The following is a 27,457-nucleotide window of genomic DNA, read 5'->3' as shown; positions in this document are numbered from 1 at the left end:
TCCCAGTCCGGGAAGATCCCACATGCCTTGGAGCAACTAAGCTTATGCACTACAACTGTTGAGCCTGCACCCCAGAGCCTGTGCTTTGCCACAAAAGCAGCCACGGCAATGAGAAGCCCTCGCACCACAGCTAGAGAGCAGGCCCTGTTCTCTGCAGCTAGAGAAAAGCCTGCACAGCAACCAAGACCCAGCACAGCCAAAATAAATAAAGACAATTATTAATAATTAAAAAAAAGGCCATGGGTGGTTCTAATGGGGAGTTGAGTTTGAGAACCCCAGGACCAGAGAAATAGGTCAACCTGGGGAGCTTGTCTACAGTGTGTGGCACCTGTACAGTTTGCCTTACTTTTGGTACAATCAGAGATTACAGTCAGTTCCTCCGCCCTGCGCCACAGGCAGAGATTACAGTCAGTTCCTCCGCCCCGCGCCTCTCCCATTCTGGGAACCTTGGCCATCTGCACCTGCGGCTCACCACAGTCAGCAGTCAGGGGGCACCTCGTCTTTGCAGCCGGTATACTCTGGGTAACACCACTGTGGTTAAAGCAGGCCTGTTTCTTCGGCTCCACCCTTTCCCTTCCCGCACACTGTTCCTTAGACTGCTCCTGTGTTCGCTGGTCTACTCTGGTTTTCCCCCATCTGACTAGGAGTTCCAGATTTGGTGAATCATTCCTGCCTCTAGTAACTGGCAATCGAATCTCAAACATCAGAGGTACAGTCATATAGAGAATAGGAGTCTCATGACTTGGATACTTTTCAGGGTTGGTTTGACTGACGCCATTTTACTCTGTAGACTAATGTTCTCTAGATTTTTATCTTTCACAGGTCTTGGTTTCTTTCTCTCTTGGCTGGCGGCGTGGTGAGCTATTTCCTGTGTTCTACACAAACTGACTAGCTCTTTGATTCTGTCCACCCTCCTCCCATGAGGTGTTGGGGAGCAGATCAGGTGAAAGGAAGAGGTGTTTTGATACAAACAACTGTTGAAAAACAAGACTCTCTAGAGAATGGGCGTGTGGAGACAGTGGGGGAAGGAGAGAGCAGGATGGATTGAGAGAAGCACTGACATCTATGCACGACCACGGGCAAATTTGATAGCTAGTGAGAAGCTGCTGCGTAATACAGGGAGCTCAGCTCAGGGCTCTGTGATGACTTACAGGAGTGGCATGGGAGGGCGGCTCAAGAAGGATATGCCTATGGCTGATTCACGCGGCTGTACAGCAGAAACTAACACAACATTGTAAAGCAATTGTATTCCAATTAAAAACACAAACTGGGGCTCCCCTGGTGGCTCAGTAGTAAAGAGCAGGCGGTAAGGGTTTGGTAAGGGTTTGGTCCCTGGTCTGGGCAGATCCCACATGCCTCGGAGCAGCTAAGCTCATGTGCCTCAGCTATTGAGCCTGTGCTCTAAAGCCCATGAGCTGCAACTACTGAAGTCTGGGCTCTCTGTCTGTGCTTCACAACAAGAGAAGCCACCACATTAAGAATCCCCTACAACTAGAGAGTGGCTTCTGCATACCACAACTAGAGAAAAGCGCTTGCAGTAACGAAGACCTAGCACAGGCCAAAAAAAAAAAAAAAAAAAGAGAGAGTGAGCAAGAAATAAAATTATTTTTAAAAATAAAAATAAAGTAAAACCAAGACTCTCCCTAAGGTTATCGTTTTCTCGTTGGTCTGGTTTAGGGTTGACCCTATGTTTATTGACTTGCGAAGTGCCAGAGCTCACACGTATGAATATCTAATTCAGGAACCTAGCTTAGAATTTCATCCAACAGGCCCAACCAGCAACTCCCAGCCCTGACTGCACACTGAAATCATCTGGGGTCCCACCTCCTGTCAAATTAAATAACCGTCTCTGAGGGTGTGGCCAGGCTTAGGTATTTCTCAGCACTGCCCAGTTGGTTATTATGTGTAGCCAGGGATGAGAACCTCTCTGCAGGCTAGACCTCATCTGTGGTTGGCAGAGCACTTCCTGCCAGGGTTAAAATAACCTTTCATTCCATGGCTGGAAGAAAAGAATGAAAAGATCATTTGTTTTTAGGCTTTTGGCTTGAGATTCCTGAGAGACCTTCTTGCCTCTCCCAAGGCCATCTTCGCTCTTTTTAGAAAAGTTATCATTTCCTATCCCAACTCTTGCTGTTTGAAGTTTATCTGCTCCAAGGGCAGGCAGCCTTCTGCAAACCCTTGTCTCCCCCTGGGCAGTTCATAAGGGCTTATGGGTGAGCTCTTTTCTGTGTTGGGAGGTGGGGAGTCCCATGGCTGTGAGTCAACCTTTTGTTGGAGGAGGTCACCTTGAACATGCTTATCTAGGTGTGCCCTTTGGTCCAGCAGCATTAGCATCACCTAGGAGCTTGTAAAAAGTGTACACTCAGCCCTTATCCCAGACCTCCTGATCAGGAACTCTGGGGGTGGTGTCTAGCAATCTGTGTTCTAACAAACCTTCTCAGCGATTCTGATGTGACCTAGAAAGTTGAGACTCACTCTGTAGGTCTGGGACAGGGCCTGAGAATTTGCGTTTCTGACAGCCTCCTAGGTGATGCTGATCGGAGGACTTCACTTTGAGAACCACTGGTTTTGAGAACCTCAAGAGGCCTTGGGAGATTTTCACACCATTTCCTAGCTAAAGCCTCGTAGCCAGTATCGGGGACCTGGAACTGAGACAGAATGATCAGAAGAAAGTAAGTGAGAAGGAAGCTTCTGCATCTTAAACCTAAACATGACCTCCATCAAGCCCTGACCGTGACAGGTTCGGCTGAAGGTTGAATCAGTCAGCTGCTGAACTTGTCTCCTCAATGCCAATCATGAGAAACAGTTTCTTTTCTTTTTTTAAAAAATAATTTATTAGATGTTCATATTTGCTTGATGAAGTACTAGACATAGCCTTTATGGATCTGGGAACTGCCATAGAAAATAGGCTAGCATAAGTGAGTGTGCTCAGTCGTGTCTGACTCTGCAACCCCATGGAGCCCCACCAGGCTCCTTTGTCCATGGGATTTCTCAGGCAAGAATACTGGAGTGTGTTGCCCTTTCCTATAGCAGGGGATATTCCTGACCCAGGGAGCGAACCCTCGCCTGTTGAGTCTCCTGCATTGGCAGGAAGATTCTTTACCAAATGGCATCACCTGGGAAGCCCAAAATAGTTTCATTTTTCCTTTTGGCCTTGCTAAGATGCATGCAGGATCTTAGTTTTCCAACCAGGAATTGAAGCTGTGCCTCCTGCAGTAGAAGCATGGAGTCTTAACCACTGCACTGCCAGGGAAGTCCCAAGAAACAGTTTCTATCATTTATTGTGTCCCTCCTACACCATATTCTTCCTTGGTAGCTCAGATGGTAAAGAATCTGCTTGCAATGCAAGAGACCCAGGTTCGATCCCTGGAGAAGATCTCCTGGAGAAAGAAATGGCAATCTACTCCAGTGTTCTTGCCTCCCTTGGACAGAGGAGCCTTATGGGCTACAGTCCATGGGGTTGCAAAGAACTGGACACAACTTAGCTACTAAACAATAAGAGCAACAAGGGAACAGTAACTGGGATGGTCTAGCATGGCTTTCTTTTTTTTCTTTTTGGTTTGGAAAATTTTCAGTCCTGTTTGTTTTTATTTTTCCAGATTATGTTTTTAATTTTCTTGAGTTCTGAGTTCAGTGATGAGCTTTTCCTCTTATTTGAGTCACCTTTTATTTCTCATGTTACCTAGCCTCAGTTTCCCAAAATAAAAAGTAGAATATTTCCTCATAGGTTATAAATAACAGATCCAGTACCTGTCACTTAGAAACTATGTGATGAGTGTTAGCATCCGTACTTCTGGTCTTACTTGCATGCATATGGGCTAAGTCACTTCATTTGTGTCTGACTCTGTGGATTCTAGCCCACAGACTCCTTTGTCCATGGGATTCTCCAGGCAAGAATGCTGGGGAATGTTGGGGATCTTCCCAACCCAGCCATCAAACCCGAGTCTCTTAGGTCTCCGGGATTGGCAAGCAGGTTCTTTAACCACTTCCCAGTGCCACCTGGGAAGTCCTTGGTCTTAGTCACTCCCCAGATAAGTGAGTGAGAACTGCCCCACTTTTTTGAAATTAGGGTGGAGATAAATCCTCTAAGAAGCTTGGAAAAGTCTAGGAAATGTGGGGAAACAGAGCAGGGCCTCCCAGGGATGGAGCTGCAGGTCAGAACCCAAGGCTAGATATGACATGCTGCTGACTGAAGCTGGGTTCAAGGTGAGGATTATAGGATCTAGAGGAATGAATAGTTTGCCTGAGGATGGAGATGAGAAATGAAGAGTGATCTGGGCCCTCAGACAGGCAGCATCAAGGACCCAGCCAGCATCATGTGTGCTGGCTGAGCTCCTCCTATGGGCATGAGTGTCTTAGGTGGGCTGGGAAAGCCCAGACTCTTGGGGCTCCAGGCAGAGGGCTTCATAGGCTTGCCTGGTTGCCTTTAGTTATTTAGAGGAAATACTGACTTCCAGGACCTTGGAAGTGCCCCACTGCCCCTTGGCAAGGGCAGAGCAGGTGCAAGACAGGTAAGACCGAGGCTGTGTGTTGCTGGAATCTGGAGAGGGGCTGGGTCTTCAAGTATGACTGTAATCCGGCCATAGGCGAGGTACGATCGTCTTGGTACTGTGACCACAACACCTGGACTGAAGCTCAAAGGAAAGAAAGGTTCTTAATTCCTCCCACCTACCCGCTGTCCGATATCTCTGAGCCAGAGGGTAGAAGCTGCCTAGCGGTGGGGTGTTTCAGTGAGCTCATTTTCTGCTCCGGATTGAGAGGGTCATTAGCGGCAATGCCCAGGGGAGTAAGAAGTCTAGAGAGGTAGGGAGGCTCACACGTGTCTGGTAAAAGCTGTACTGGAGGGGTTTCCTGCTTTGGGGTGGAGGCTGGGCCCCTTCCTGCTGTAGAATCTCTTCATAGATGCCCCCCTCCCGTGATGGTTGTGAGAGATAAGGTGTAGTTTTGCATAGCTGCTGAGGGCTCTGGGGAGTGAGGGCTGTGGGGGAGCAGTTATCTGAAACCACAAACCCCGAGAGCAAGCAGAGAGCTGATGTCAGCTTTATCAGGGAGTGCCAGAAACACACTAAAAGCCAGGACTCCTGGTGAAGAAAACCAGGAGAGTGCACGCCCTAGAAAATGGCTGGGATACAGGCTGTCAATAGAGCCTGACCACCTGCCCTTGACTTTTGCATGAAGCAGGGAGTGTGGGAGGGCTGGCTGGGTTTTAAGGGCTCAGGTGGCAGCTGCCATGGTTGTTGATTCTGACTTTTCTTTTGGGGTTCCTACAGCTAGACCCAAAAGCAATGCCAGAGTGTTTCAGAAATGCCTTACACAGACAGTGGCATTTGCATAGTGACTTTCAAAGACCAATTCTTAGAGAATAACTTTTATGTAAGTGTTTACATTACAAAAATCACTGTCAATTTCAATAAGATAATTTTGCAGTCAGTTGCATTTCTGTTTACAGTGACAACGAAAAACAATAGTGACAACTGATTTATGTTTAATATTTGGGAAATGAAAGAGAACTATGAAAAGAAAGATTTTAATTTTCAGTAAGAAAAATAGCATAAGACTTGAATAAATGAGGAGATATTTTCTGTCCTAAAATCAGAAGATTTAAAATAGTAAGATGACATAATATCTAATCTAATGTATGGAGTTAAGACAAATTAGATTCCATATGATATTTTGTGGAAATTGACAAAACGATAATACAGTTTCTATAGAGAAAATAATACTTGAGCATATTAAGGAAATTTTTGAAAAGAACAGATAATAGGATAAATTATTCTGTTAATATTTAAAATGTGGTACAAAGAACATTTATATTGTATGGTATCAGATGCAAAGCAGAATAGTAAATTGATAAAAACATAATAAGGATTCCCTGCATTCTAAATTTGCTAAAAAGTTAACAAACAATAGTTCTGGACAACAAAATAGTAAGAAAGGAATCCCATTCAATAGACATTACTGAGAAAAGATATAAAGCACTTCTGCCCTCTGATGCTGGTTTTCAAAATAAGCTCTAGATATTTTAAAGTTGAAAATATCTTTTTTATTTTTTATTTTTTTGAAAATATCTTTTTAAAAAGTGAAACAAAATGATATAGTTATCCAGCTGTGGTGGAAGAATTAATTTTTCAAGTATTAAAACAGTGGGCTAAATTACAAGTGGTGAATTGGAAGGATCTGATTGTATAAAAATTGAGCAATAGAAAGCTTAATAAGTTCTTGATAAAAAGGGAAAAGTGCAAAACTATTTGAAATAAACAAGGCTGGTAAAGATTAGCATTAAAAATATAAAGAACAATTATAAATCTGTAGATAAACAGTTAAAAGATATGAACAAATAATATAAGAGGAAATATGAGCATCAAACCTACATTTGGAATATTTCAGTCTTGCTAATAATTAAAGTGCAAATTAAAAGCATGAATCTATTTCTTAGTTAAGTAGCAAAAGTGATAAAACTCTATGTTAATGTGCTTGGAGGGAAAGAGACACACTCCCTAGATTTACTAGCATGTTTTCTGCAGAGCAGGAGATCAAAATGAAACACCAACCACTGAGGCAATACTCTCAAATAAATCTCAAGAAAATAATGTGAAAGAGGAAAGGTTTATAAAGGTTGTATAGTGAAAGGTTTATAAAGGTTGTATAGTGAAAATCTGGCCATTACCTAACCACCTGACAATTTGATAATGGTTGTACAAACTGGAAAATATTAAGATCCCATCACATTAGCAACTATTAAAACCATAAATCTGAGGATGTTGGTGATATTATAGGGAATGTACATATATAAGTTAAGAAGTAGAAGACATTTGTTAGGTGAACATTGCTAATTGTCAAGTTATGTTTGTCTGATGAAAACATCAGTGCTGTCAGCGTCTCAATGCTTGGTCTAATAACTCAGTGCTTGTGGGACGTCAGTGTGATTATGATTTGGGGGTCTTGTTGAAAGGCAGATTTTGATTCACTCAAGCTGGGGTGGAGCCTAGGATATTCTAAATTTGTAATAATGGTAAAGCTACTGCTCCCACCACATTTTTAAGAGCAAATGTTTAAATCTCTGCCATGCAGTCTTGTGGCCACTAGTCATATGAGGCTATTCAAATTTAGATTAATTGAAATAAAATGGAAAATTTAGTTTCCTAAGTCTTACTACCTATATTTCACGTGTGCGTTAGTCATGTCTGGCTTACATCTCAGAAAGCTCAGATTATAGAACAAGTCCATCATCACAGAAAGTTCTGTCAGACCTAAATCATCAGTCTTAAAGTGAAGGGGATTTTTATCACTTTCTTGGTAAAGTTGTTTGAAATATGCGATGACAAGCTTGTTGCATTCCTTTGTGGTCACAAATCACATAGGTATACATTCATAGAAGTGATAAAGCAAGGAACAGTTTCATCTAGTTTAGTTTGATCAATGAAATTCTTTTATCCCATTGATTTTATTGTCATTAGGATATGTTATCCTAATTATTATTTGCCTCTCAATGAGCAGTCATTTCCACTAAATTGATCTCAGTTTCTTTGCTATTTTTTCCTCGTCTTACGTAATTAACGTATACTAGAGGAGATGGCATCACTGACTCAATGGACGTGAGTCTGAGTGAACTCTGGGAGTTGGTGATGGACAGGGAGGCCTGGTGTGCTGCAATTCATGGGGTCGCAAAGGACACGACTGAGTGACTGAACTGAACTGAACTGACTGAGAGGAGACGTTTAAAGAAGGATTGCAATAAATTAAAGCATAACGTGTATGTTGTCAATCAGCTATACTCCAATACAAAATAAAAAGTTTAACAAAAAGAATACATGTGTATAATTTATGAAGAGATCCTCATATTCTCTTTTCCTATCTACGTGTTTCATCAGTTTATATTTTTAAAGTGTATTCTTGAAGCTGGACCAACCTTGTGTTAGTTACCCAAGGATGTGGGCATTGATTTTCACTTGAAAGGTTTCCTGGATGATTGCTTTTTCTTTTTTTTCTGTGAAGTGGAAATGCTAACCATTGTTATTTCCTTCCAGGAATTTATGCAAATATTCTCACGAGGTTCTCTCAGAAGATAACTTCAGGGTCCTGACAAACCATGGGCTCTCTGGACTGAACCAAGAGGAATTGGCGGTGCTCCTCCTCCAAAGTGACCCTTTTTTTATGCCCGAGGTAAGTTCTGATTCCTCAGTTTGAAAAGCAAGCAGAATGCCTTTGGCAGTGTGGTGTCCTGTGTGTGTTGGAATGGGGGCAGAGAAAACCTGGCACCAGGGCTCAGCAGGTGGCAGTCAGCAGGTGGCTGTTGCTAAGTGACCTGGAGATTCCAACAGTTTCCTTCTTATTTGAAGTTTAATAAGTATTTGAGTCTGGAATGCCTCCTCCCCTGGGCTGCTAGGGGACCCTATGCGAGCAAGTATGATCTGAAGAACTAACAATAAGACTAATTGATGCCTTACATCCGAGGGACTTCCTGGAAGAGGTGGGCTTTGAAGCAAGATTTCGAAGATGACAGGGTACATTGCTTGAGGCTAAATTGTAACAAAGAGATCTCAAAATGCAGTGATTCAAGTAAAATATTGCTTGGTTTCTCCATCTCTTGGTAGTGTAGATCTGAGGTCACCAAACTACTCCATGGACCACATCCCACCTGCCGCCTGTTTTTGTAGTTTAATTGGAACACAGTCACACTCATTCATTTATATATTGTCTATGACCGCTTTCTCATACAAGAGTGAGTTGAGTATTTGCAACAGAGATTGATGGCCTGCCAAGCCTAAACTATTTGATCATTTATGCTAATAGTTTGCTGGCTTTTGGTCTTGCCTAGAGGTAGGCAGGCAGGTAGTCTGATGGTCAGGCAGCTGAATTCCATGATGTCATGTAGGGACTCGGGCCAGTAGATCAGCCTTGTTATCTTATATATAATAGATCTATTTTATTACTGGACCAGTAGATATCTCTGTTCTCTTTTAATATGTGGCTTCTTCCCCATGGTACAAGGAGGCTCTTCTCAGTGTCATCATTTTTCTAGCCAACAGGAACGTAGACAAGGAGTAAGTAAAAAACAAGCTGCTTCCTTTTTAAAAGGATGTGACTTGGATATTATATCTCATTCATTGTATACTCCATCTCACTCGCCAGAACTTATCACATGACTGCACTTAGGCAGAAGGCAGGCTGGGAAATGTAGTTTTCTGGCTGGGTAACTCTATGTCCAGCTAAAACTTGGAAGCTTCTATTAGAAGAAAGATAAGAATAATCTCAGATAATTAACAGTCTCATCCACCTAGGAATATTGACTTGAAAATCAGATGCTGCTGCTTAAAGAATAGTATCTGAGAATGATCTCAGAAAAATCCTTTTGTAAAGAAGTTAGCCTCACATTGGAAGAGTAGCGCAGAAACGTAATGGGAGCCTCAAATTGAGAGGGTGGAAGGGACTGAGATAAGATAACAAGGTTGAAATTCGGTCGTACTTTTATGTATGACAAGGTAGCTATTAGGGACTTCTGGAGGATTAAACATCTTTTGACTCTAAGCTCAGTGTGTTTCCCTGAGGACTTAGGAAAACTTAGGACACGTGGGGTGATTTTGTGTTGATTACTGAACTCAGGCAAGATAGGAATGCAAGACACTCTGTAAAAATGTCTTCAGAGACGAAGGGTGGGGGAGGGATATTTAACTATATATAACTCACTTCCCCAGGCATTCTTTCATTTATGTACTTGAGTTTCTCTCTCTCTTATTCTCTCTGTTTCCAGGAACCCAAGGTTCAGAGGTCTTATCTTAGGATCTCTATGGCCTATGTGCCAGCCCGCCCAGTCCTTCCTGGCTACCAGTATGGGGAAAATGCCTTACACCCTAACTCGTTAAAGGTCCCATTGACTAACAGAGGCACCCTCTCCTTTCCCTTTCATGTGAAAGAATGACAACAGTTGAACACTTGTCATGACTCTTGAGAGAGTGTTGCCCGGGGTCCAACCTAGTGTTAAACTTGAAGGGTTGGAAACGTCACTCACCAGGTCAGCTCTCTGCTTCTGTTCTCCAGAATCACCAAGGACTTGCTATATCACGTCCCTGGAGAATAAGAGGAGCGGCGGCTCTTCCTTTCTCTAGGAAAGAACCTACTGGATGGTGCTGTTGCTGACTTAGCCCAGAAAAAGCCCATTGACAAAAGTGCTGGGAGGCTTCTCGTAGGAGGATGCTGACCTTAATCACACAGAGAGTCTGAAGTGTCACCTGAGGCTCCCTTACCGTACCCATGGATTTTAAGAATTCAGAACCCGTGATTAGAGGGTAGAGTGGAACGGTTTGTGCTTGAAGTTTATTTTTAGCTGATAACTTAATTGCCTTTTACCACCTGTTGGGGTAGGATCACAGATTAGCAGACTGCACTGCTTCCTGGGACCAGAAGTCTGAGAAGCTGGTTCCTGTGATGGGGAATCAACTAGAGCACCGATGACATAAGTCTCTGTTTGACTGTTCTGGGCAAGAGTTGTCTCTGTAGGAGTGTTTTAACTTGGGGGAGTAAGGCGGAGTATTTTCAAGGTTTTAGCAGGGGAGGGGAGTGGTCAGCCGGAGTTCAGCTAGTTCCAAGGATAGTTGATCAAGGATGGTTCCTCCATGTCTCTAAGTTCTGCCTTTGCCACCAACTACCTATGTGATCTTGGACAAGGCATTTCATCCTTCAGGGTCTCACTTAACTGTTTGCTTTGCAGTCATTCAGCTAACACTCAGGAGTGCAAGGGTAGCACTGAGTTAAATCCTGAAGCCACTGGTGGGCAAGGCACACGCCTGCCCTCAAATACCGAACACGTTCAGACTTTTCCACTTTGCTTAACCTGTGAGAACATAAACACATAAACCTGAACTTCCTGGTATATAAACATGGATAATTGAAGTGCATTTATTAAAAGGGAGAAATGGGTCTCATTTGTTCTGGCAGGAGCAGTCTTTCTTAAACATCAGAATAGTGCTAGGAATGTTAACCAAAGTATCATTTGTGAAGTTGCTAATAATCCTTGTTTGACTTGAGCCCCGAGAATTCTGGCTCTCAAGCTTTAGTGTGGGTCAGAATCACCGGGAGTGTTTGTCAAACCCAGATTGCTGGGCTTCTCTGGCCATTCTGACTGTAGATATGGGGAAGGGCCCAAGGGTTTATATTTCTAGTTAGTTTTCAGTTGGAGCTGATGCTGTTGGTCCAGGGACCACACTTTGAGAACTGTTGGCCAAGAGTCTCGATTCTGGCTCCTAGACTCTATCACAATGATATATATTTGCATCAGGTTTAGAAGTTGTTTGTATGGCTCAATCATGGTTGAATCCATGTCTTTCCCACCTGGATACACCACAGTGGCCCATGTTGATCTGGTTTGCTCAGAGTCTGTTGAAACAACTTACAGATGCTTTTGTGTTTAAGCCTCTTTGTGTAACGACTCAAACATTTGCATCACATTTTGTATTGTGCTCAAGACATTACGTATTTTATTATTTAACCTGCTCCACAACATGGTTAGGTGAGGGGAGCAAATATTTTTGTCTTTTACAGCAAGGGCAAGAGGCTGGGAGTAAGTAAGTAACTCAGATGTGAAGTCATGTATAGCTGCTTCCAGCTGCAGACTTCAACCAACATCCTCTAGTCCTGTATCACAGGGTCTGGCCTCATTGATGATATACTTCTCCTGCTCTCCTTTCAGTAAGAATTACATCTCTGTAGAGCTAGATATGTAGATATACCTATTTACATATAAAAATGTTCAACTATCACTTGGGCTTTTGAGAAACTGCCACATTCTGCCCAGCTCCCAGCAGCTGAAGGTAAGACCTCACATCCTTTCTTTTCTTTTTGACTTTCTACGTGGCATGCAGGATAACATGTGCCCCCTGCAGTGTTCTTCTAATTGAAGATGGTCTTTTAATTGAAGATGTGTTGATATCCAAAGGTGGGCCTTCGTCTTTGGGATTCCTTTATATGTAGGGGTCCCTTTGGGTCCTGTTTTGTTCTATCTATAGCTGGCCATCTTATATTGATTCTTCCAAAAGAGGTTAATAAAAGTCAAGTTTCTTTAAGTTAGTTTGTAGGCCTCTTCTTCCCCAAATAAGTCAATGATTGAATATAACTCAACAGAGATTACAGAGTTGTACACATACAATTTTTTTCCTTAGATATATCTCTGCTTCTGCTCATGTGCTCAGTCGTGTCTGACTCTTTGTGACCCCATGGACTGTACCCCACCAGGCTCCTCTGTCCATGGGATTTCCCAGACAAGAATACTAGAGAGGGTTGCCATTTCCTTCTCCAAGGGATCTTCCTGACACGGGGATTGAACCTGCGTCTCCTGCAGCTCCTGCATTAAAGGAAGATTCTTTACCTGCTGAGTCATCAGGGAAGTTTATATCTGTGCTTCTGTTTTTTTCTTTTTCTTTCAGGAAATAAGAAAATATGCATTTTTTTCTTACCAGGAAGTAAAAAAAAAGCATTTTAATTTTTTATTTATTTAATCAATATTTATTGGTGTATAGTTGTGTTAGTTTCAGGAGTGAATCAGTTATACCTATACCTAGACCCAACCTGTCCATCCTAAAGGAAATCGGTCCTGAATATTCATTGGAAGGACTGATGTGGATGCTGAAACTCCAATATTTTGGCCGCCTGATGTGAAGAACTGACTCATTTGAAGACTCTGATGCTGGCAAAGATTGAAGGTGGGAGGAGAAGGGGACAACAGAGGATGAGATGATTGTATGGCATCACTGACTCAATGGATATGAGTTTGAGTAAACTCTGGGAGTTGGTGATGGACAGGGAGGCCTGGCATGCTGCAGTCCCTGGGGTCGCAGAGTTGGTCACGACTGAGCAACTGACTGAACTGATACATAGATCCACTCTTTTTTAGATTCTATTCCCATATAGATCATTATATTTACACAAACTTTCCTTAACGTGTGGCACATAGAGAAACAATGTTTTCTTTCTGGTTCTTGTTTCTTTCTTCTGTAGATATGCAAGAATTATAAGGGTGAGGGTGGAAGACAGATTTGTAACCAGCAGCCCCCATGTGAAAGACTCCACGTCTGTGAACATTTTACCCGAGGGAACTGTGGTTATGCCAACTGCTTCCGGTCCCATAACCTGATGGACAGAAGGGTGCTGGCCGTCATGAGGGAGCACGGGCTGAGCTCAAGCGTGGTCCAGAACATCCAGGACATCTGCAATAGCAGGCACCGCCGGAAGAAGCCCTCAGCGTGGAAAGGTAAGCTTGGTGGCCTTCTTAACAGGATAAACGGAAATAAACAGAAATCACAAGGAGAGGGAATCTCTACTTACACTCACCCTACCTCATCATGTAAAACTATTTTCCCTTTCAGACCTTGTCGATATGCATACACAATTTTTACATAATTATGATCATAGTATATGTGTGATTTTGCAGTTTGATTTCATGCTATTCCATGCATCCACACCACACAAACACACTTCACACTTGGGCACGTTGCCAACATATAAGGGACATGTGTCACATACCATTTGTGCAAACCTCATGTACATACACATACACCCCTCACATGTCCACCACGTAGGCATATCACACACACACATGCACACACTTCACAGAAACATATGAACCCCACATATAAACATCACATACAAGCACACCACACTTTTTGCACACACGAACACATGCAGGCTCATTCCCTCCCTTCTCTTTGCTTCCCGGGGCTGTGACTTAAAATGTTTCTAGAAAGAGGTCAATTTTTTTTTTTTTTTAATTTTGGATATCGCTGACTTAAGCTTGGGGGCCAGATGAACAACTCTGGATAATTCCAAGCTTCAGTGAAATCAGACCTTTCCTTATTTTCTTTTTTTGTTGTTGTCTTAGGTATTGTGACTTCTTAGCTTAGGTATGATTGTGTCAAAATATGGGTGAACTCTTAGTGATTTGGGGGCGCTTGTCTCTGATGAGCACTAGTCTATCTCTCCATTCACCCTAGCGGTGAATGTGGACTTGAACTTGAAGACTGTGGACAGCCCCACCTAAGACAGCGGGCATTTAGGAGCTGCGTCTAAGTCCCATGAGAGAAGCTGAGAAGAGCCAGGGTTAGCTCAACCTTTATCCTAGGCCAAAGGTGGTGTTTTCTGCTGGGCTGGCAGGAAGGGGGGATTTTTCCACCTTGACAAGATTTTCACACAAATTAATTTTTTTAAACTTTTTATTTGATTTTGGAGAATAGTTAACAATATTGCTATAGTTTCAGGTGCACAGCAGAGGGACTCAGCCTTATATATACATGTATCCATTCTCCCCCAAACTCCCCTCCCGTCTAGGCTGCCATGAACACTGAGCAGAGTTCTCTGTGCTACACAGTAGGTCCTTGTTGGTTATCCGCTTTATTTTTTTATTTTTATTTTTTTGGTTATTCACTTTAAATATAGCAGTGTGTATATGTTGATCTCAAATTCCCTAACCATCCCTTCCGGCCATCCTTCTGCCGCTGGTAGTCATAAGTTCCTTCTCTAAGTCTATGAGTCCTTTTCTGTTTTGTGGATAAGTTCATTTGTATCATTTCTTTGAAGATTACCCATAGAAGGCATGTCACAGCATGGTTCTCCTCTATTTGACTTGCTTCACTCTAGTGTGCAGTAGTATGACACTCGAGGCCCATCTGTATTGCTGCAAATGGCATTTTCCATTGTAGATAGGTACCGCGTCTTCTTTATCCATTCCTCTGTCAATGGACATTTAGGTTGCCTCCATGTCGTGGCTGGGCTTCCCTGGTAGCTCAGCAGGTAAAGAATCCGCCTGCAATGCAGGAGACACGGGTCCAATTTCTGGGTCGGGAAGATCCCCTGGAGGAGGAAATGGCAACCCTCTCCGGTATCCTCGCCTGGAGAATCCCTACGGAGAGCAGCCTGGTGGGCTACAGTCCATGGGGTTGCAAAGAGTCGGACATGACTGAGCGACTAAGCACAGCACGGCTCAGGTCCTGGCTGTTGCAAGCACTGGCAGCATTTGACTCTGCAGGATCGCCGAATGACAGTGCCGGGTTAATTCACTGCTTCTCCAGTGTGAACGTTTAGGGGTCCGAGGTGGAAAGAGTGAGATCCCTAAAAGTGGTCATGGGGACTCCCTGAAAAGATGTTTAGACCTCCAAATATACTTACCCACAAAAACATCTGAACTTCTTTTGCCTGCTGACGAAGCCCTTCCTTTTCTTCTCTCCTGCTGACACTGTTTCTGCTTTACCCCACTCTCACGTCACCCGGCCCCTCTGAGGCCGAATGGGAGGCGGGTACAGCGTTAGTGACATTAAAGCTAACTTTTGTTGTTTGGTTTTTCTTTCCCAGCTCCTCCTCCCCATCGTAGAGACCCAGCATACAGAGGGAGGAGTAGGAGCAGAGACCGGGGCGGCGAGGAATTTCTTCCAGCAGCTTCAACTCCTGCCCAGAGGTCCTGCTCAGCAAGCCCAGAGCCTGCTGGCCACCGCGGCTCTGTCCCGAGTGATGGGCCTGTCGAGGATCTTGCCCACAAACTCTCGCATCTGGGAAGTCAGGAATGTCCCCCGCCTGCCTCCGTCCCGTCTGCAGCTGTTGTTCTCGGAGGAACCCATCAAGGGGGAGGAAGCCAGAAGCTTGCAGAGAACGGCAGCACAAAGGATCTTTTCTATGGGAATCATAGTGATTTGACACTAGCCTTCAACTGGAAGGGCCCTGCGTCCTGGCAGAATGACCAGGACACCGGTAAAAAGAGTTGGCTTTCCTCCAGTCCAGCCTTCTCCTTCTCTCCTCCCGGTTCTCCGCAAACACCTGAAACCATCACCACCAGAAAGAGCACCGCTGTCCTTTCCTCGGACCATGTGAAGGCGGAGTGCAGGAGTGGGAATCAAGACAGCCAGCATTTCCCGCTTTTTGATAATAAGGCTGATGGCATGGCCGTAGATACCACCTCCACGAGACTGGCAAATTACCAAACCCCAAGCAGTAGTCAGAGAGAAAAATCGTTACCTAGGAATCCAGACACCGGAACACCTCGGAGTCACCTGCCCACCGCTGGCAAGATGACTGGGGATGGAGCCTCGGCCTTTGTTAACGGTAATCACACAGAAGAGACCTTCTGGGCTAGTCAGTCTGTCCACAGTGCCAGTAGATGGATGGATAAAGTGATGGGTAAAACTATCGATATAGGTAAAACTGGTGCCACTGGGTTTGGCTTCGTGGTGGCAGTCAGGAAAGAAAGATGTGTTATGCTCTGGAATTCGGGGGTTAACAAGCAGGTCCTGCCCACACGTGGGGAGCCCTCTGCCCCCGCACAAGGCAGCACTTGCTCTCCCCAACGTCCCTTCTTTTTCTTTTGTATAAACATAATATTTTATACAAGGATGTTATAATATTAATAATTGATATTAATGTAAGTAAAGATACTGCGGTTACACAAAGAAATGTATAATGAACTTTTCATTTATATTCTTTAATGTTTTTCTATACCTAGTTTGTTTATAGCTTAGGTGATCCTGCATAAGCAATTTTTTATGTTGCATACATTTTTTTACTGATTTATAATTTGGCACGTCTCACCTTGGTACAAGGATTCATAAACATCATTTTTACCAAGGTCCCTTCTTTTACACCTTCCTTAAGCAACAGAGCTGCAGCCTATGGGACCCATGGTCAGAACGCAGCTCAGATCCCTGTTACCCATGCCAGTGAGATGACAAGGCGGGCTCCAGGCTGGGTTCCGTGTGATCACTGAGGGACAAAGAGGGGCCCCATGTCTCGTGTTTGCGTAGAGTGGCCACGGCTGGTGGTTTCTCTTTGGATGTTCCTTAGCAGTACTAAAGGGCAAAGGGTTTGGGTTAAGCAGTGGTACTGATGAGGACATAGGAAGACAGAAGGACCAACCCTAGAACTGTGTAGAGTAAGTTGCTCCATTTATTTGAGAACAGGAGTAGTTCAGCCATGGTTTAAGAAAGCAGCATGACATGAAGTAACCCTGACTTCGATGTTTGCTTTCATGTCTGGGCTCTCATGAGCAGTACATGAATCTTAGGAATTTTCTTGAACCTGGCCCCCACTTCAGATACTCTTTCCCACTGTTAGACCAAGTGTCTTGTTTTTTGCTTTAAATGTTACAGTTCACTTACATGCATCCTCCCTGTCTTGTAGATTCTGTACCTGAGGCTGCCAGTACCACATCGTCCAGGATGAAAGAACACAGCTCAAACGAAATTTGTCTTGACCATCTGTATAAGAGTTGTCAACTTAGTGAGTAACTACCTTAAGGACTTTCTAGAAGCAGAAACATTATTAATAGCAGTATGGCTAGCATTTATTGAGTGCAGTGTGTCGAGCGCAGTGCTGAGAATCTTACATGCATCTTCTTTAACCTTCAAGTCAACTTTAGGTTCTGTTGTCAATTCATTTTACAGATGCACAAATAGAACTTGGGTTTTCACCCCAAACCACTTCACCACTGCGTGATATTATACTTTCTCCTTTTACAATTCAGTTTTAGTTGAACTCTTACACTTAATCAGGGACCCCTCTTTTTACATACTAAAACCAAACAGAAGAAGCAGTTGTTGTTCAGTCACTAAGATGTGTCCAGCTCTTTGTGACCCCAGAGCCTGCAGCAGCCAGGCTTCCCTGGAATCTGTTTACTGTTCGTTCTCCCCAAGCCTCCTGTAGAACTGTTTCCCACGGGACTGCCTGGGACACAGCACTTCCCTGTCACTCTTGCACCACGCTGTTCCTTTCCTGTCTCTGCGCCAGGCCTACGCCGCATGTCTGATTCATTTGTTTGATCACTTAGTGGTCTTGGAGTCATTCACCTTGTGTCTGAGGAGGAGATTCTGCCCTGTGTTCTCTAAATCAAAAATCTTTAACTTCAACAAACATTTATTTTTCACTAAGATAAAACACATCACATAGATTCCATCTTAACCTTTTTAAATGTATTGCTCAGCACTGTTGCTGTGCAACCAATCTCCAGAGCTCTTTTCGTCTTTTAAAACTGAAGCTCTACCTCAGTTCAGTCGCTCAGTCTTGTCCAACCCTCTGTGACCCCATGGACTGCAGCATGCCAGGCTTCCCTGTCCCTCACCAACTCTCAGAGCTTGCTCAAACTCATATCCATTGCGTCGGTGAGGCCATCCCACCGTCTCATCCTCTGTCGTCCCCTTCTCCTCCCGCCTTCAATCTTTCCCAGCATTAGTTCAGTTCGGTTCAGTTGAGTCGCTCAGTCGTGTCCGACTCTTTGCAACCCCATGAACTGCAGCACGCCAGGTATCCCTGTCATCACCAACTCCAGGAACTTATTCAAACCCATGTCCATTGCATCGGAGATGCCATCCAACCATCTCAGCCTCTGTCGTCCCCTTCTTCTGCCTTCAATCTTTCCCAGCATCAGGGTCTTTTCTAATGAGTCACTTCTTCGCATCAGGTGGCCAAAGTTTTAGAGTTTCAGCTTCAACATCAGTCCTTCCAATAGATATTCAGGACTGATCTCCTTTAAAACAGCAACTCTGTACCTATTAAACAACAGCTCCTCATTTCCCCCTTCTGGCAGCGAAGCCCCTGACAGCTGCCATTTTGCTTTCTGTCTACAAATATGACTCTTCTATGTCCCTCATATGAGTGATCTCACACAATATTTGTCTTTTCTGACACTGGCTTATTTCACTTAGTACAGTGTCCTCAAGGTTCACCCATATTATAGCCTTTGTGAGAGTTTCCTCCCTTATGAAGGTTGAACACTATTCGATTGTATTCTATCCCATTTTGTTTATCCACTCATCCACTGATGGGCACTTGAGTTGCTTCTACCTTTTAGCTATTGTGAATAATGCTGCTAGGAACACTGTACAAATATCAGTTCTTGCTTTCAGTTCTTTTGGGTATATACCCAGAAGTGGAATTGCTGGACTATGTGGTAAATCTGTGTTTAAGGTTTTAAGAAACTGCCACACAGTTTTCTATAGCAGCCTGTATCACTTTACATTTTTATCAGCAATGCACAAGGGCTCCAATTTCTCCATATCCTTGCCAACAATTGTAAATTTATTTTTGTTTGCTTATTTATATCAGCCATTCTAATGGGTGCGAGGAAGGTTATATTTTTCAATCAGTTAAATTCCTGGTGGTGACATTTCAAAATGATTTAAACAATGCAAATTGTGAAAAATAGAACTGTTTTCTGTTCTCCTGTATTATGAGCTTCTAACATTAATTCATTATTCAGCAAGCAGTCATTGAAAGGGCATCCTTTGCTTGCCTACTCCTCTGCCAGTGAAGCAAGGAGACATAAGCTTAACACTGACAGAGGCCTTTCTTCAGTAAGTTTATCATTAAGTGAAAGTAGCTCAGTCGTGTCTGACTCTTTGCAACTCTTTTAATTCTCCAGGCCAGAATACTGTAAGTGGGTAGCCTTTCCCTTCTCCAGGGGATCTTCCCAACCCAGGGATCGAACCCAGGCCTCCCGCATTGCGGGCAGATTCTTTCCCAGCTGAGCCACAAGGGAAGCCTGAGTTTAAAGGTGGGCATTAAAACATCCACAGATTTGGGAATTCCCTGGCAGTCCAGTGGTTAGTCCAGTCTGTGCGCTCTCACTCCCAAGGGCTTGGGTTCAATCCCTGGTCAAAGCACCAAGATCCCACAAGCTGTGCAGTGTGGCCCAAAACAAACAGAACATCCACAAATTAGAGAACTAATACAGCACAAACTGTGTCTAGAGCACTGGTTGAAGAAACATAAAACACGAGTCAGGTCAGAAGAGCACAAGATCAGTGGGGGAATTCTGGAAGAGATGAATTCCAGGCCAGGGCTTCCTAGAAAACACACAGGCAGTTGCCTCCAATAGAGAGCAGTTTGTCTCAATAAATGCATATAGAGGGAGGTGCAGAAAGGATAACTGGAGAAGAGAATGGCAACCCACTCCAGTGTTCTTGCCTGGAGAATCCCAGGGATGTCACAACTGAAGCGACCTAGCAGCAGCAGCAGAAGAAAGGATAACTGTAAATTTCTAATGACCTCAGATTTCCATGTGGGTAACGTGGTTCTTTTTTTGAAGGTGAGAGGAGAGGGGGACAACAGAGGATGAGATGGTTGGGTGGCATCACCAACTCAATGGACTTAAGTTTGAGCAAGCTCCAGGAGTTGATGATGGACAGGGAAGCCTGGCGTGCTGCAGTCCATGGGGTCGCAAAGACTTGGACACGACTGAGCAACTGAACTGAACTGAACATGGCTTTTGGGGGAGTGGAGAATTTTGTTTTCTGACGAGTCTACATGGGTAGTAAATGAATGTGGAAATAGGGGCTTGAGATGATGCAGGTAGGGGCTGGCATGAGCACAGGTGTAGATGGAAAGTGTGCCTACAGGGCTGGTAGGGTGAGAAAGGCAGGCCTTGATGGGGAGAGTCGGCAGTGAACTTGGTCGAATTGCTCAGACCTCTTTTCTATCTTTGTAGAGAGCTGCAACAAAGTTCATTTTCACCTGCCCTACCGGTGGCAGATGTTACTTGGAAACAGCTGGGTGGACCTTCCGTTCATGGAGGATATTGAGAAGGCCTTTTGTGACCCCAAAAACTGCAGGTAAGTTGGTGGCAGGTCTAGCTTGTGAAATCTGCAAGATCATCAAAGGGGAGCCTAGTGCTGTGCTCATGGGAAGAAGAAAAAGCGGTTTTCCTTCAGAATCCCATTCAGGTTAACTCTTGAGATTAAGATGGCAAATGACTTCTGAGTTAATAAAGATAAAGGAATAGGTGGGCAGGTTTGAAGTCACCCAGAGCCTGGCTAATATGAGGGACTCTGGGAATATTTGCTAACTCAGGTGAAATAAACAGGGACACAAATATTTGTTCAGGTAATATTTGTCTGAACAACAAAATGCATAGGTTGGTTTGCAAACCTATGAGCTCAGAAGAGCCTTTGGCTTAATCTCATTGTTTGAGAAAATGATTTGAGTCATTTCATATAGTTCTAAGGAAGAATTTTGTTATATACGTCAGCATTTTATACCCGCCTCTATATTTGCTATTTTCTCTATCCTGGAGGTTTCTAAAAGGCTACTTTATATATATGTTGCTGTTAGGGCTGATATGGGTGATACTACCCATGACCATATTTATAAGCTGCATCCTACTTTATAAGGAAATACTTTAGGAGGGAAAATAAGGACTTGTCACCCCGTTCAAATTTAGTGAATCTCTGGTGGAGAGTGTGTTGCTGCATTTTGCCACTAGAGGGTGGTGTCAGTTGTTTTGTTTCTAGGTATGGTCTCCTACCAGGTAAATCTGAAGCAGGGTTTTTCAACCTTAGCACTGTTGACTTTGGGGCCCAAATAATTATTTGGTTTGCTGGAGTATTTTAGCATCATCCCTGGTGTCTACCCACTACATGCCAGTTGTGAGAAACAAAAATATCTTTTGACATTGTCAATGTTTCCTGGGTCTAATATCATTCCTGGTTGAACATCGCTGATCTAGGAGGTATTTTGTAGAGCAGTAACTCTCAAACTTTTTGGTTTCCGGAGCCCTTAATATTCTTAAAATGTACTGAGGATCCCAGCGATTTCAGTTTATGTGGATTTATAGCTATTGATATTTCAGTTCAGTTCAGTCCCTCAGTCGTGTCCGACTCTTTGCGACCCCATGAATCGCAGCACACCAGGCCTCCCTGTCCATCACCATCTCCCGGAGTTCACTCAGACTCACGTTCATCGAGTCCGTGATGCCATCCAGCCATCTCATCCTCGGTCATCCCCTTCTCCTCCTGCCCCCAATCCCTCCCAGCGTCAGAGTCTTTTCCAATGAGTCAACTCTTCGCATGAGGTGGCCAAAGTACTGGAGCTTCAGCTTTAGCATCACTCCTTCCAAAGAAATCCCAGGGTTGATCTCCTTCAGAATGAACTGGTTGGATCTCCTTGCAGTCCAAGGGACTCTCAAGAGTCTTCTCCAACACCACAGTTCAAAAGCATCAATTCTTCGGCACTCAGCCTTCTTCACAGTCCAACTCTCACATCCATACATGGCCACTGGAAAAACCATAGCCTTGACTAGACGGACCTTAGTCAGCAAAGTAACGTCTCTGCTTTTGAATATGCTATCTAGGTTGCTCATAACTTTTCTTCCAAGGAGTAAGCGTCTTTTAATTTCATGGCTGCAGTCACCATCTGCAGTGATTTTGGAGCCCCCAAAAATGAAGTCTGACACTGTTTCTACTGTTTCCCCATCTATTTGCCATGAAGTGATGGGACCAGATGCCATGATCGTTGTTTTCTGAATGTCGAGCTTTAAGCCGACTTTTTCACTCTCCTCTTTCACTTTCATCAAGAGGCTTTTTAGCTCCTCTTCACTTTCTGCCATAAGGGTGGTGTCCTCTGCATATCTGAGGTTATTGATATTTCTCCCTGCAATCTTGATTCCAGCTTGTGTTTCTTCCAACCCAGCGTTTCTCATGATGTACTCTGCATATAAGTTAAATAAGCAGGGTGACAATTTGGAACCAGTCTGTTGTTCCATGTCCAGTTCTAACTGTTGCTTCCTGACCTGCATACAGATTTCTCAAGAGGTATGTTAGGTGGTCTGGTATTCCTATCTCTTTCAGAATTTTCCACAGTTCATTGTGATCCACACAGTCAAAGGCTTTGGCATAGTCAATAAAGCAGAAATAGATGTTTTTCAGGAACTCTCTTGCTTTCTCGATGGTCCAACGGATGTTGGCAATTTGATCTCTGGTTCCTCTGCCTTTTCTAAAACCAGCTTGAACATCAGGGAGTTCACGGTTCATGTATTGCTGAAGCCTGGCTTGGAGAATTTTGAGCATTACTTTACTAGCATGTGAGATGAGTGCAATTGTGCGGTCGTTTGAGCATTCTTTTGCCTTGCCTTTCTTTGGAATTGGAATGAAAACTGCCCTTTTCCAGTCCTGTGGCCACTGCTGAGTTTTCCAAATTTGCTGGCATATTGAGTGCAGCACTTTCACAGCATCATCTTTCAGGATTTGAAACAGCTCAACTGGAATTCCATCACTTCCACTAGCTTTGTTTGTAGTGATGCTTTGTAAGGCCCACTTGATTTCACATTCCAAGATGTCTGGCTCTAGATTAGTGATCACATCATCATGATTATCTGGGTTGTGAAGATCTTTTTTGTACAGTTCTTCCATGTATTCTTGCCACCTTTTCTTAATATCTTCTGCTTCTGTTAGTTCCATACCATTTCTGTCCTTTATCGAGCCCATCTTTGCATGAAATGTTCCCTTGGTATCTCTAATTTTCTTGACGAGATCTCTAGTCTTTCCCATACTGTTCTTTTCCTCTATTTCTTTGCATTGATCGCTGAAGAAGGCTTTCTTATCTCTTCTTGCTATTCTTTGGAACTCTGCATTCAGATGCTTGTATCTTTCCTTTTCTCCTTTGCTTTTCGCCTCTCTTCTTTTCACAGCTATTTGTAAGGCCTCCCCAGACAGCCATTTTGCTTTTTTGCATTTCTTTTCCATGGGGATGGTCTTGATCCCTGTCTCCTGTACAATGTCACGAACCTCATTCCATAGTTCATCAGGCCCTCTATCTATTAGATCTAGACCCTTAAATCTACTTCTCACTTCCACTGTATAATCATAAGGGATTTGATTTAGGTCATACCTGAATGGTCTAGCGGTTTTCCCTACTTTCTTCAATTTAAGTCTGAATTTGGCCATAAGGAGTACATGATCTGAGCCACAGTCAGCTCCCGGTCTTGTTTTTGTTGACTGTAGAGAGCTTCTCCATCTTTGGCTGCAAAGAATATACTCAATCTGATTTCGGTGTTGCCCATCTGGTGATGTCCATGTGTAGAGTCTTCTCTTGTGTTGTTGGAAGAGGATGTTTGCTATGACCAGTGCATTTTCTTGGCAAAACTCTATTAGTCTTTGCCCTGCTTCATTCCGCATTCCAAGGCCAAATTTGCCTGTTACTCCAGGTGTTTCTTGACTTCCTACTTTTGCATTCCAGTCCCCTATAATGAAAAGGATATCTTTTTTGGGTGTTATTTCTAAAAGATCTTGTAGGTCTTCATGAAACTGTTCAACTTCAGTTTCTTCAGTGTTACTGGTTGGGGCATAGACTTGGATAACTGTGATATTGAATGGTTTGCCTTGGAGACGAACAGAGATCCTTCTGTCGTTTTTGAGATTGCATCCAAGTACTGCATTTTGGACTCTTTTGTTGACCATGATGGCTACTCCATTTTTTCTGAGGGATTCCTGCCCGCAGTAGTAGTTACCATGTTAAAAGTCACAACTGAGAAAAATTGTTTATTGATTCATTAAAAACAATGAGAATAAACTCATTCGTGTTAACATAACATTTTTAGATAATTATATATCGGTACATGCATACATAAATGTATGTAAGTATAACTATAAAAATAACTTTTCCAAAACTAAAGCAAACCAAATTCACTGGGAAGAATGATATTGTTTTATATTTTCACAAATCTCTTTATGGTAAAATCAAGCATTGTGTAGCCTTGAAAAACTCCGCTGTGTACTTGTGAGGGTATGAACGTGGAAAAGGTGGGTAATGTCCTAATATTATTATGAAAGTAACTTTGACCTTGCTGACTCCTTGAAAAGGTGTCCAACTACGCTTTGATAATGGAATTCTCCAGGGAAGGACACTGGAGTGGGTAGCCATTCCCTTCGCCAGGGGATCTTCCTGACCCAGGGATTGAATCCCAGTCTCCTGCATTGAAAGCAATTCTTTACCCTCTTTGCCACCAGGGAAGCCCAACTATTTAAATAATGTGTAATAATTGAAAAAATTGACCTACTGTGAGTTTCAGAATTTCTGACATCGAGCCAATCAATTGATTTCTTTGGGGGATATTTTTTGAGGGAAGAACACGTTCTGTGGTACCATTAGGTACGTGGCAGGTTACGTTACCTCTCTGTATTTCCGTTTTTTCTTTTGTGTGTAAGATCGTAAGCTGTATAAAGGGAATTCAGAGACCACTTTCAACTCTCAGTTTTTAATTCTGCCCTCTTATTAAGACGATCAGAGTAGAGAAAACAGAAGCGTTTTGTTTCAGTGAAGCATTTTATTAATGCTAAGCTTTTCCCTCACAGCGTTTCTGTTGGCAATTATAACATCATTTTCCAGAAGATGATTTGTGATTTTAATCCCGTCCGACGTATCTCCACACCTTCATCCGTCACAAAGCCGGCCAGTTCTCTGTTTACCACAAAATGGATTTGGTACTGGAGGAATGAAGCTGATGAATGGGTTCCATATGGAGAGAAGGTGAGTACCATTCCTTCTTGTGGATACTCTTGTATAAACTTGACAACTTCAGAAGAATCTAGTAGTACAGTGTCTGACACCTATGTGATTACCCATGGAGCATGGATGTGGTAGAGAAAGTGATGGTTTTTTTTTTTTATTATACTCAGCAAGCATGTATTCCAATTCCATTATAAAAAATTATAACTATTTTTAAGAAACTCCTTGATATATGAGCCAGCCAAATATCCCTCTTTCCTCATTATCAGGGACTGTGGCAGAACCTTGAGATAGCTTTCTAGGTACTAGTACATAAATGGGCAGAGACTACTCCTTTCAGCCAGAAAAGTAGGCAAGAGTGAGAAATCAAAAGACTGATATATATGCTTGCTAGAATTTAGTCAGAGTCTGGATTCAGATGAACTAGAAGGTTCAGACTTAGCACACAGGGACATAGTAATAGGGGAGAGAAATTTAGATAGGCAGAGGTTCTGTCTCGTGTGCCTTCTCCCTTTAGATTCAGATGATTAAACAGAGAGGGAGGTAGCTAAAGTGGGCAATGAAATTGGAGTGATGAGAAAGAAAAGAAAAGCAAGAGATAGAAGTGGAGCCAAAGACAAAAAAGGGATGAGGCTATCTCAGCATAAGTCACTGGGCCATCCATTTGGTTCTGAGCTCCCAAGCTGCCAAAGCAATCAAAGAAACACACTCTATTACAAGGTCCCTGGGGCTTCCCAGATAGTTCAGTGGTAGAGAACCTGTCTGCCAATGCAGAGATGCCAGAGATGTGGGTTCGATCCCTGGGTTGGGAAGATCCCCTGGAGAAGGAAATGGCACCTGCTCCAGTAGGAGCCTGGCGGGCTACAGTCCATAGGGTCACAAAGAGTCAGACACAACTGAAGCGACTTAGCACTCAGCACACAGTCAAGCTTAGTAGCGTGCCTTGAGGGGCAGGAGTGCACGACCTGAAGGAATTGCCCAAAGTGAGGGCGAGCCATAGCTCTAGAAAGCCAAATTCAAGGCTGTCATGTGGGCCCAAGGCAAAAGTAACAAGACCTGATTATTGAAACTGAGGTATAAATTCAAGTCTTGGAGAATATGTAACTGAAGGCTCTTACTCACTCATTCAGAACTGGAGTTCAGTGAGGGCAGGGCTAGAGGACGGTCCTGGAGATGGCTGGAGATTATATCTTTACATTTTGGGGGTGTTCCTTGCCCTGTCACTCTCATTTGGACAGCGATACACCTATAGGATGGAGAAGGAAATGGCAACCCACTCCAGTATTCTTGCCTGGGAAATCCATGGACAGAGCGGACAGTGGTGGGCTACAGTCCATGGCCAAAGAGTGGCAAAGAGTCATGACTTAGCAACTAAATAACAAGGCACCTGTTGGAGTTTTATATGCCTTCTTTCCAGCTTTAGACTGTTCTTTCTCATTGTGTGATGAGACGATAGCTGTGATGGTCTACTTCATGACGTTTGTTAGACATCTTATATCAGGTACAAGTTGCTCTGTACACTTGGATCATATTTTATGGAATATGTAAAAGACTATTGCAAAACAGCTCTATTTTTCAGGCCTCCACCTAGGGTATCATCAGTTTCAGTAGCATCAACGCTATCCAGTGGAGACTAAAGACAGGTGTTGACTTGCCCCCACCCAGGAATCCTTGACAATCTGGTTTGGGTAGCAGGATGCATTCCTGTTCAAATCCCACGGCTGAAATAAAGTTACATAAGATATCATGATAGAAATTTCTTAAAAGCCTATCCTGAAGTTTTTACCTTTTTATTTTTATTTTTAATAGAAAGACAATGAGCACATTTCGAGCATTGACTCTTCATACCTGGAGTCTCTTTTTCTATCCTGTCGGAGGGGAGTTGTGCCGTTTCAGGCGGGTTCACGCAACTACGAGCTGAGTTTTCAAGGTAAGTGTCTGCATTTGGCAGTGGTACCTGTCTTTTCAATCTGGCCTGTGGCATCCACGGGGGAGTGGGAATAGAGCCGTGGGCATGCTGCACTCAGGACCGGGTTCTTTCTAGCACGGCAGGACCAGTGGGTGGGAGCCGACGGCAGTCAGAAGGGCCGTGCTCTAAGCCTTGACTGTGACACAGAGTAGCTGGGAACAGCACCTGGCACCCTGTAAAATGGGGGGGATTGAATTACATGGTCTCTGTGGACACTTCTGGTTCTGCCATTCTAAATTTCTT

The 27,457-nt window shown here is 43.5% G+C and overlaps 1 protein-coding gene across 1 annotated transcript in view; it reads left to right on the top strand.

Moving 5' to 3' along the window:
* The window catches only part of ZC3HAV1 (zinc finger CCCH-type containing, antiviral 1), a 51,465-nt gene that overhangs the window by 11,528 nt on the left and 12,480 nt on the right, over nucleotides 1–27,457 (top strand). The window contains exons 2-8 of the mRNA XM_069588493.1: nucleotides 8,028–8,163; nucleotides 12,991–13,243; nucleotides 15,337–16,080; nucleotides 17,152–17,250; nucleotides 20,453–20,576; nucleotides 25,092–25,266; nucleotides 27,055–27,175. Coding sequence (XP_069444594.1) covers nucleotides 8,028–8,163; nucleotides 12,991–13,243; nucleotides 15,337–16,080; nucleotides 17,152–17,250; nucleotides 20,453–20,576; nucleotides 25,092–25,266; nucleotides 27,055–27,175 — 1,652 coding nt within the window. The remainder of the gene's footprint in view (nucleotides 1–8,027; nucleotides 8,164–12,990; nucleotides 13,244–15,336; nucleotides 16,081–17,151; nucleotides 17,251–20,452; nucleotides 20,577–25,091; nucleotides 25,267–27,054; nucleotides 27,176–27,457) is intronic.

This window comes from Ovis canadensis, chromosome 4 (genome assembly GCF_042477335.2).
Source record: "Ovis canadensis isolate MfBH-ARS-UI-01 breed Bighorn chromosome 4, ARS-UI_OviCan_v2, whole genome shotgun sequence".
NCBI classification, from domain to species: Eukaryota; Metazoa; Chordata; class Mammalia; order Artiodactyla; family Bovidae; genus Ovis; species Ovis canadensis.
The sequence above is the reverse complement of the archived record's forward strand: the minus strand, read 5'-3'. Positions and strand labels throughout refer to the sequence as shown.